General features: G+C 48.7%; 1 protein-coding gene across 1 annotated transcript in view; it reads left to right on the forward strand.

The window, feature by feature from the left end:
• SH3BP5 (SH3-domain binding protein 5 (BTK-associated)) overlaps positions 1 to 11,046 on the forward strand; it is a 75,502-nt gene that overhangs the window by 24,757 nt on the left and 39,699 nt on the right. The window contains exon 3 of the mRNA XM_012664482.1: positions 2,282 to 2,410. Coding sequence (XP_012519936.1) covers positions 2,282 to 2,410 — 129 coding nt within the window. The remainder of the gene's footprint in view (positions 1 to 2,281; positions 2,411 to 11,046) is intronic.

Genomic DNA, 11,046 nt, shown 5'->3' on the forward strand with positions numbered 1-11,046 from the left:
GAGGATCGCTTGAGATCAGGAGTTCCCGACCAGCCTGAGCAAGAGCAAGACCCCGTCTCTACTAAAAGTAGAGAAATTAGCCAGGTGTTGTGGTGCGGGCCTGTAGTTCCAGCTACTTGGGAGGCTGAGGCAGTAGGATTGTTTGAGCCCAGGAGTTTGAGGTTGCTGTGAGCTACGATGATGCCACTACATTCTACCCAGGGTGGCAGAGAGAGACTCTGTCTCAAAAAAAAAAAAAAGATCCTGGGTTTGACAACATGCTGCCTCCCACTTCCTGGAGGCCAGGTCCTGCAGAAGCTCTGTGTTCTACCCCAGGGTGTCTGTCTGTGGCACCTCCCCTGGAGAACAAGTCTAGTCTTGTTCTCTGCCTTCAGGAGCTGTAGCTGGTGACTCCAGGCCTGGCCCAATAAGAGAGAACAGGGAGAAACGCAGCGTGACACAGGACTGGGGGAAACGGCCAGAGCCTGTGTGGGGAGTGGGGTTTGTGCTCAGGAGCTGGGGCAGTCCCTCGGGAGGCGAGGCCGTGTCTTCGTGTCCTAGAATGCCCACAGCATTTTCAAACCCTTCCAGCAAGCCCACTGCTTGAGATGACGGAGGGGATGAGTTAGAAGAACTGATCAGAGCCTCCTTTGCCCTCGTGAGACCCCAATGATTCCATGTGCAGAAATATGGTTTTCCAGATAGTTACGTGTGAGGCAGGCCCTGTCTGGCCAGGGGAAGGCGTGTAACGCCAGCAGGGCAGCCCCACAGCTCGTGACTGTGTATCGTTCCTCCTCTTCTCAGCATTCGTTTCCCCTTTCTCCGTCGCGCCTGCCTCCCCGCACCCCTCCACCCGGCGGCTCTGTCAGGCAGAGCGGAAGGGGACGTGGGGTCTGTGAGGTGCCGACCTGCTTCCAGCAATACGTCCTCCTAGACCTGGGACTAAATTTCTTTCATTCGTTCCCCTCCTTGTACCTCCCCCTCCTTGTACCTCGTGGATCTGGTTGCTTTGCTTTTACCACATGATTAAGCTTAGCGCAGTCCGCCTGCCCGTTCCTTCCTTTCAAACTCCTGCCAGGCCAGGTCCCTGCTTGCTGTCTCCAGGATGGCGGCCACCCTTATCTCTCGCCATTCTCCACATTCCAGACCTCGGTGTCCTTCCCTTTGTGGCAAACACCGTGCTGCTCCCTCCCCCCTTGCAGCTGAGCATGGGCTCTGCCGCTGCCTGGGACTCCGTATTTCCTTTCCTGCCCCGAGTTCCCATTCATGTTTCAGGCTTCTGTTTAGGTGTTATTCTTCTAGAAGTTTCTCCCTCTAACCTGGCCTGGTGAGGTTCTCTGCCGCATGAGTTCCGTGGCACCTGTGCCGTTCCCATCCTGGGACTGGCTGTTCTATTCTAGATGACGGGTGAGGACGCCTACCTCAGCCACCAGACTGGTCATGCCCTGGAGGCGGGCTGCGCCCAAGGCTCAGCGCTGGGTCTGGCATGTGGTATGTTTGCAGTGTTTAATGTTGACTGAATTACGTGGTTGTGGCTGAAGGCATCATATGGACAGAAGCTGCCAGAAGTGACTGGACACTCTTCCCTGAGGACCTGGACAGACCTTTTTAATCTGCACTGTGCTGTCCAATATAGTCACTAGCCACATTCTTTTTTTTTTTTTTAAGACAGGGTCTCTCTCTGTAGCCCAGGCTGGAGTGCAGCGGTGCTGATCATAGCTCCACTGCAACCTCGAATTCCTGCGCTCAAGCGATCCTCCTGCCTTAGTGTCTCGAGTAGCTGGGACTACAGGCTCCACACCACCATGCCAGGCTAATTTTTAAATTGTTTTTTTAAGAGACAGGGTCTCCTTATGTTGCCCAGGTTGTAGTACAGTGACTGTTCACAGGCACAATCATAGCGCACTGCAGCCTGAACTCCTGGGTCAAGCGATTCTCCTGCCTCGCCTCTCAAAGTGCTAGGATTACAGGTGCGAGCCACCGCACCTGGCTAGTTATTAACATTTAAATGTAAGAAAATTAAATTAAAAACTCATTTCCTCAGTCACACTAGCCAATTTCAAGTGCTCAGTAGCCACATGTGGTTGGTGGCTGCCGTCCTGGATGGTGCGGATCACAGGACGTTTCACCACGGCAGGAAGTTCTGGATGGTGCTATTCCAGAGACTGTCGGATAAAGGAGCCAATTTAGGGGTTTGTAGGTTGGGTAAAGCCCTTCCTTGGTATTTCTGGTTAGGTAAGTCGGTGTTTGCAAATTCCTTCTTATGCCTGAACTGTGTTTCCTTGATTTCCTCTGGCGACAGGACGCTCGTCAGAAGTTCCGCTCTGTTCTGGTGGAAGCAACAGTGAAGCTGGACGAGCTGGTGAAGAAAATTGGCAAAGCCGTGGAAGACTCGAAGCCCTACTGGGAGGCACGGAGGGTGGCAAGGCAGGTAAGGTAGCCCTTGTAGACGTCTCCCCTGCCTCCACCCACCACCCTGAGTTTTGGGGGCGCCTTTTGATGTCTGTATCTCCTGCGGGAGGTTAGCAGTTCGAGTCCCCTGCAGCTGTGACTTTGTGTGTAGCTGCGTCTGAAGTCAGCCTCTTATCCCACCCCTGCCCCGACAATGGGCTTCATTCCAGCTCTCACACTTAGCAGGATGTGGGTGCTGGTGTTTGGATGACCCTGCAAGTGGGCGCCACCTGAGTTGGTGCCGGATGTGCTCCCCAGGCAGCTGGGCCCGCTTACCAGGGGACGTGCGCGTGTGTTGAGAACATCAGGCGTGTTCCTCCTTCTCTCCTAGTGATGGCCTGTCAGGCAGCAGCAGGAAGACTCGCTCCCTCCCTCGCATTCTCCTCGCTGCCTTGGGAGTATTTGGCCTTTTGCTTCTCTTGAAACATTGATGCTTTGTCCTGAGAGCCCAAATAAGCAGCTGAGAAACTGAGACCAGAAAGAGGGTGGCGAAGGGGAGCTGTAGTCGGGTGATTGCCGGGGCTATGTGGAAATCGGCTCTGCTGTCAGAGTGGGTCTTTTGATCGCCGCTGATGAGATGCTTGCATCACCTCCAGCCTCTGATAGTCCGGCCCTGTGCACGGTGGGTGCCTGCTGTGTGCCGGGCCTGGGGCCGGGTGCTTCTCTCATTCCTCTGCCTGCTTGGGCTTCCCAGTCAGGTGTCTCTTCAGCATGAATTGCCAACCTTGTGGTGAGATGAGAGCTCAGATTTCCCAGGAAGATCTAAGCAGTTGGTTCAAACTGTAGTTCACTAACAAATGACCAGGTGCTATCCCTGTTGCGTGTTTATAATGTGATGGAAGATGCTGCCTCCAAAAGTCTCCGCTTGCAGGAAGATGTTTAGTGAGCAACAACAGCACACAAAAAGCCTTTGAGCACTTGCTGTGTTTGTGATGGCGTGTTGGGCCCTGTGGGGAAGGTAGTGGTAGGACGGGCCCTTTGGAAATTGAGCCCCAGAAATCTAGGAAAATGTTAAGGTCAGACACATAGAGGATGCGGGGCCAGGACTTAACCATTCTTCTTCTTTTTCCTGCCTCCATGCACCTCTCAGAGTTCTCGGAGGATCTCCTTGCTTCTTTGGCAGTTCTACTGAGATTCCATCTTTGTATTTGGCTTTTGTGCTCTGAACCCTGAGCTGAGGTTTCTGGTTGGTCCCTGCTAGATATGTTGCCTTTATTTCTAGATGGAATGTCTGCCTGAAACCCTTCTTCCTTTCCTTGCCTGGTGAACTGGGCTGTTCAACATCGGTGTTCCCATTAGGTGACGACGCTTGGTCTGCCCTGAGCAGCCACTCCCTCTTTCCACCTTCCTCGTGACCCCACCCAGGCCTCTAGTATTCCAGGGAGAAGAAACCCTTCTCTAAAAGGTGTTTTCCAATCCCCACAGGTTCCCGAACCTGAGGCGTCTTTCCGCCACAGTGTCTGTGTTCCACCAATCTTTAAGATGCCCCCCCAAGTTGGGGATGTGTCCTACCCACTGTAGCCCAAGGTACTAGTGCTCTCGACTTGAAACTGAAGTATCTGAAGTGTGAAGGGTTCAGGTTAGGTTGGAAGAAAAATTTCTGATTTAATTAATTTAATTTAAACATTGGATAAATATTGAGGAAGACATGAAATCTTTTTCTGAAAGTCTTTAACACTTGAATTTATCATTTTCTGATTCTTTTTAGTTTAGCTCACAGCTGTCTACTAAAAACAGCCCATGTGCCCATGCTGCAGAATGATTTTAAGAATGATCAGTTAAAGCATCCCCTTGGAATCACGGCAGTGACTTCCCTACCCGAAGTTTTCCTGCCTGGTGCCCTGAGCTCAGGTTTTAGGGCAGAGATGGCTCAAGGGGGCTTTGTGTTCAAGGGCCCCTGGAGCTGGCCTTCTGATTCAGGTCGCTTTGTCCATGCTGACGCTAAACATGCTCCCACCTCAGCCCTTTGAACTTGCCGTCTCTCTGTTTGGCGATGTCCTAAGTCTGGTATCGTCGTGGCCTGCTCCCTCATCTCCTTCAGTTTTCTGCTCAAATTTCCCTCTATCCATGAGGCCTTCCCGGCTGATATATTTACAGTGGATGCCTCCTGGCCACTGTCTCTGCTGCTGCCAGCCCCAGTGCTTGACTTGCTTTTCCCCGTTCTACTTCTCCCCATTTGACTTGTTAGTTTCCTTGTTTAGAGCAAGTGAAGCTCCACGAGGACAGGGAGCTTTGTTTGGCTCACTGCCGTGCCGGCAATGCCTGCATACGGGAGGTGCTCACGTACAGTGCAAATGAATAAACGGACAGACTAGAGAATGACGAGGCTGGGGAGCCACCAGTGAATGGGTCACATGTTCCTCCCCTGCCTTCCCTCACACCTCGAGCTTTTCCTTTCCTTCGCCCACAAGACTCACAACTTTTTTCCTGCTCGTGGCTAGGTAAGCAGAGGGGGAGGAACACGACAGTCAAATCCAGCTTCTCACTTGGCGGGTGTGTCCCCAGCTGGCTGACTCATCCTGGAGTAGATTTCACACCACTCCCTTTTCTGGACCCCGGATCCTCTTTGATGGGGAAAGAGGTAGGAGGGAGCCGACTGGGAGGTTCCTGGTCTGCTGGGAAGCAGCATAGGGTGGCATCTCTCTTCCTTTTCCCTTCTCTTGGCCAGTGAGCGTGATCGTCAGGACAGTAACTGAGTCCTCAGCTCTACTCACGTGGTGCCCAGGTCCTGGGGTGACTGACTCACTCTCGATGGGCAGGGCCCCAGCTGGATGTCGAGAGCATCGCACCCGGCTTTATGCCTGCAAACCCTCCCACAGCCTCCTTCCTTCTTACAGGTGGGAAGGACGAAGGGTAGAAAAGGTTAGCACGACCCCCACCCCTCAACCCCAGGAGATTTTCTGGGTCCATAGCCAAGGAACTGGAAGAATGCTTAAAGACTGAGACCAGCACAGACGTCACATTTCATTTCTGGGTGGTGGGTTGCCTGGGCTCCGGCCACATGGATGAGCTTGTTTGTGTGCAACGATCCTCTGACCTTCCTGATGGTGAGGGGGTGGTGTCCACCTCCAGCTGCTGCCAAGTGGGGCTTCCTGTTTTGTTCCTCGGCTCTTTTCCCCACCCCTTTCCTTTTTATACTTCCAACCCCTCTGACTATGTACAGCAAGGATGGTGCCTGAGCGATTCCTTCAGCACAGTTCCTTCAAGGGTGTCAGGAGGCACTGCGTCCTCAGAGCCCCCACGTCCTCATCCGTGAAACACTGGTGGTCAAGGCAACAGCTCTGGCTACTCATGGGGTCGGTCTCATCCGTGAAACACTGGTGGTCAAGGCAACAGCTCTGGCTACTCATGGGGTCGGTCTCATCCGTGAAACACTGGTGGTCAAGGCAACAGCTCTGGCTACTCATGGGGTCGGTCTCATCCGTGAAACACTGGTGGTCAAGGCAACAGCTCTGGCTACTCATGGGGTCGGTCTTAGGACATAAATGAGATCACACGTTTGACAGTGGAATCCCTGCGTGAGCTTGAGCTTCAGCTTCTTTAAAGATTAGGATTGGGGCCGGGCACGGTGGCTCACACTTGCAATCCTAGCACTCTGGGAGGCTGAGGTGAGAGAATCACTTGAGGTCAGGAGTTCGAGACCAGCCTGGATAATAGCGAGACCGCCATCTCTCCTAAAAATAGAAAAAAAAATTAGTCAACTAAAAATAGAAACAAAAAATTAGCCGAGTGTGATGGCTCATGCCTGTAGTCCCAGCTACTAGGGAGGCTGAGGCAGGAGGATCGCTTGAGCGCAGGAGTTTGAGGTTGCTGTGAGCTAGGCTGACACCACAGCACTCTAGCTCGGGCAACAGAGTGAGACTCTGTCTCAAAAAAGAAAAAAAAAAAGATTAGGATTTGGAGTGCGAGGCGGCCCATGTCTGTAATCCCAGCACTATGGGAGGCTGAGGCAGGAGGATTGCTTGAGACCAGGAGTTTGAGACCAGCCTGAGCAACATAGCAAGATCCCAGCTCTACAAAAAATAAAAAAAAAATTAGCTGGGTGTGGTGATGTGTGTCTGTGGTGCCAGCTGCTCGGGAGGCTGAGGTGAGAAGATCCCGTGAGCGCAGGAGTTCGAGGCTGCAGTGAGCTATGATGGGCCATTGTACTCCAGCCTGGGTGACAGAGCGAGACCTTATCTCAAAAAAGATTAGGATTTATTGTAGAAAATTTAGAAAATAGACAAAAAATAAGTTCCAATACCATCTCTTACTACTTGATGTATCCCTACTCTCTTTTTTAAATAAGAGATCATAAGGATTAGATGGTGTAGTCATGTGTCAGTGTGAATTTTCTGATTTTGATGGTTGCGTTGTGATTATGTAAGAGAAGGTCTCTATTTGTAGGAAATACTTCAAAAGTACGTGGGGTGATGCATCAGGTCCTCACTCTCAAATGGTTGAGGACAAAAAGTTCTTTGTATTTCCTTTAACTTTGTGAATATTTTGAAATAAAAATACTTATCCTATTTGGAAAAATAGCAGTGGTGGTTTCATGTCCATCCATTCAGCATCTCAGCTGAGAGCACTCACAGAGGGAAAAACCTCTCCTAAATCATCGTTTCCTGTGAAGAGCTTACAAAGATTTGTAATTGTCAGGCTAGTAGAAATAAGTGTCTGTCTGTCAAAAATTTGCATTGCCTCTATTGTTTCTGATGGAAACTCGTTTTCCTACCAATGAGTCAGATCCAATCCTGTGATCTTGAAAATCAAGTCTAAATTCTGACAAGAGGAAGTGGAATGTGATTTTTTTTTCCCTTCGCCCGGCTGGGTTGGGGGCAGGGAACTGGCTTTGATTTGTTTGAGAGTTTTTGTCCTTGAGCCCGAGCTTGTTTTCAAGGCTGCTTTGACATATCTGCCAGCCCATCTGGCCTTCTGCGCGTGGTGGAGGAGCAGTCTGACGAGGGGCGGAGCCCGTGTGACTCAGAAAAGCTGAACGGCAGAGTGTTTTTGCTTACTTTGCTCCCTGGGTTCTAAGTGGTCCAACAGTGGCCTTGGACCTGCCATTTTTATCACTGCCAGCAACAACCCTTGTTACTATTTTTTTGTTTTAGAAAAAATTGTGTTAAAATACACAACACAAAATGTACCATTTTAACCTTTTTTAAGTATGGAGTTTAATGGCATTAAGCCATTCCTGTTCGCAGTGCGAGTGCGCACTGACACTGTTGCTCAGCCCTTGCTGCCATCCAGCTTCAGGATGTTTTCATCTTCCCAAACTGGAACTCTGTACCTGTTAAACAATAACTGCCCGTGCCTCCCGTGCCCCGCCCTGGCAACCACCATTCTACTTTCTAGTCTCGTGAGTTTGACTACTTTAGATACCTCGTAAGTATTGAGGAATCATGCGGTATTTGAACTTTTGTGACTGGCTTATTTCACTTAGCATGATGTCTTCAGCATTCACACGTGTTACAGCATGTGGCAGAATTTCTTTTCATTGTGTATATATATATATATCGTATGTGTATACTGTATTTTGTTTATCCATCCATCTGTGCACGTTGGGCAACCCTTGTTATTTTCAAATGGCAGGAATGTGTCAGAAGACAGCAAAGCCCTGTGCAAACCTGAGGAACAGCATAAATGCAAAATAGTAGGGGTTATTCAGTGCTGAAAGTTGCCTGTTTTGTGTTTACGGGGCCATGTAAGGCCATGTCCTACACTTAACCTTTAGAAAAGTAGGTGAGGAGGGAAACATTAGAACTTTGTAGAGTGACTTAGCCACAGGACAGCTGGCAAAGCTTGACCTCTGGAGCCAGACTGCCTGGCTTCAAATCCCAGCTCAGCACTTAATAGCTGTGGGACCGTTAGCAGGTTACTTAATCTCTGTGCCTCAGTTTTTTTTAATCTAGAAAATGGATTTGTGTATGAGTTAGCTTTTGCTACAAAACAAGCCATCCCAAAACTTAGTGGCTTAAAACATTTATTTAGCTCATGATTTTGCTGGGCGGTTTTTCCAATCTCGGGCTTAGCTGATCTCATGCATATACGATCAGTTGGTGAGGCGGCTGGGGGCTGGCTGATCTTGGATGGCCTTATCTGTCAAGCAGTTGATTGGTTGTCAGCTGGGGTGGCATAGGTGACTGGGCCACACGTCTCTCTCAACAGGCTGGCCTGGTCTTTTTCACGTGGTGCTCGGATTCCACTAACAAAAAGGGCAAGCCCTTTTCAAGCCTCTGCTTGTTTCATGTTCATTAACATCCTGTTGGCTTGTGTAAGTCTCATGGCCAGTCCAAATTCAAGAGGTGGGAAACAATAAACTCCACCTGCTAAGTATCATAGCCACTTTTACAATTTACCATAGTGATCGAGTTAGTACATAAAGGATTTGGATCGAAGAAATGTTATTCTAGATGTATTTTTCTATCAAATATTATATATCTGTGGTGAATCTGCTACCTCAAAAAAAAAAAAACACCACCAGCACACACACACACACACACACACACACACACACACACACACACAAAACCCTATGGGCGGAAGAGGAAACATAGCTCTGGTGGCTGGGAAGGGGATGTGTAAAATGTAGAGATTGGTAGGTACAAGAGAGACTCCAGGAAGGTTGAGTATCACTGAGTTTGTGGGACAAAATGTACCAGAGGATCAACAATGATGCAGAGGCAGTAGCTGATTTGACTGATCAAAGCCACTCTAAGCCCAAAGGGATAATGTGGCCTGCACCTTGAGTGGATGGGGAATCATGTTTCTAATGAAATGAAACCAGTCAAGTGCATCAGATAATCTCCGAATTCTTATGTTAATCCCGTGTATTGTAGTTTTCCTTTGTTGGGAAATTCTAGGTGTTGATGTTGTTTGCCCAAGACTCTCTCTAAGTGGAGAATGAGAGGCTGAGGTCTGCAGTGCTGGGATATGAACTCCAGGATGTGTCAAATGTGGGTTATTACTTTCTTTACTTGCCCAGGGATATTTTTTTCTTATTTTATTTCATTCAGTAACTATTGACGAGGTACCCACTGTGTTTCAGGCTCTGTTCCAACCACTTGAGATATATCCAGGATGGAACAAAGGTTCTGTCCTTGTGGCTGACATTCCCCCTTTTGGCATTCTTTAAGAGTGTGTGGGATGGGATGTTTTGAACAAAAGTAGAATCTTTGTTATGGATCTGGATTGACGCGCGCGTGTGTGTGTGTGTGTGTGTGTGTGTGTGTGTGTGTGTGTGTGTGTGTTTTCTCCCTTTGAGATGCAGAGTGAGACTGTGGGACGATTACAGTGGGCGAAGGGCTTGGCAAACAGAAGCATCTCTCCGAGTATTTCCTGAGCGTCTCCCCTTGTCTGCACTGGCCGTGGTGGACCATAAAGTGTGGTCCGCAACCTCTGGCAGCCTTGTCTATAACAGAAGCAGGTGGTGCTCTGCTGTGGCAGGGTAAATATGGTTGATTATTATCTGCAGTAGTTATATCCTAGAAAGTTGCTGCAAACAACGAATTGGCAAGTACCAAGGCATTGCTCCTAAAGGAAGTAGAGGGTTAGGTTCCTGAGAGCCTCTGGTCACAATATTTTTGTCAACTGATCAGTATAAAACTTTGTTTTATGTGTGTTTCTGTTTAAAGATCCTTTATTTAATATATATTTCTTACAAGTAATTTATGCAGTATTTCTTGAAAATAAAATATGAGCTGAGAAAGGTTGAACATTCTCCTGAGTCATGGTAATGTGATGGTAAATCTTTCTGGCTCTCAGCCTCACAGCGATGCTGTCTGCTCGGCTTTTTATTTTTATTTTTTATTTATTTTTTTGACATAGAGTCTCACTCTGTCACCCTGCATAGAGTGCAGTGGCGTCATCACAGCTCACCACAACCTCAAACTCCCGTGCTCAAGCAGTCCTCCTACCTCAGCCTCCTGAGTAGCTGGGACTACAGGTGCGTACCACCACACCTGGCTAATTTTTCTATATTTGGTAAAGGCTAATTTTTTCTGTTTTTGGTAGAGGCAGGGTCTCACTGTTGCTCAGGCCGATCTTGAACTCCTGATCTCCAGTGATCCTCCCGCCTCAGCCTCCCAGAGTGCTGGGATTACAGGTGTGAGCCACCGCACCTGGCCTCGCTCTGCTTTTTTAATCTGTCATGATCTGTCAGGTGTTGGTGCCAGACGGAGTCCACAATTTCAGCTGCTTTTCTGTCTTTTCCATAGCTTTATCATGCACTGCAGTTGTTACTTTGGAATTTACTGGAGTGAACGCATGTTCAGATTGGCAAATTTCCTCTTCCTTTTTCTGGATATATTGTTTTGTTGACTCATTAACACTGAACTCGTGGCCAACAGCACTATAACTCCTGCCTGAAGCTCATCTAACACAGCCTTCTTGTGCTTAGGAGCACTAGAAAGCACTTCATCACTATACTTGGAGGCCAGTTTAAGAAGCAAAATCACCAAAAAAAACCACAAAAATGTGAAAAATACGGCACTAAATAGACCGTGGAAAGGACACTTGTTTACAGTATGAGAGATGAAACGTAGGGGTTATTCAGTGCTGAAAGTTGCCTGTTTTGTGTTTATGGGGCCATGTAAGGCCATGTCCTACACTTAACCTTTAGAAAAGTAGGTGAGG

The sequence above is a fragment of the Propithecus coquereli genome, unplaced genomic scaffold, assembly GCF_000956105.1.
Source record: "Propithecus coquereli isolate 6110/MARCELLA unplaced genomic scaffold, Pcoq_1.0 Scaffold12, whole genome shotgun sequence".
Classification (NCBI taxonomy): domain Eukaryota; kingdom Metazoa; phylum Chordata; class Mammalia; order Primates; family Indriidae; genus Propithecus; species Propithecus coquereli.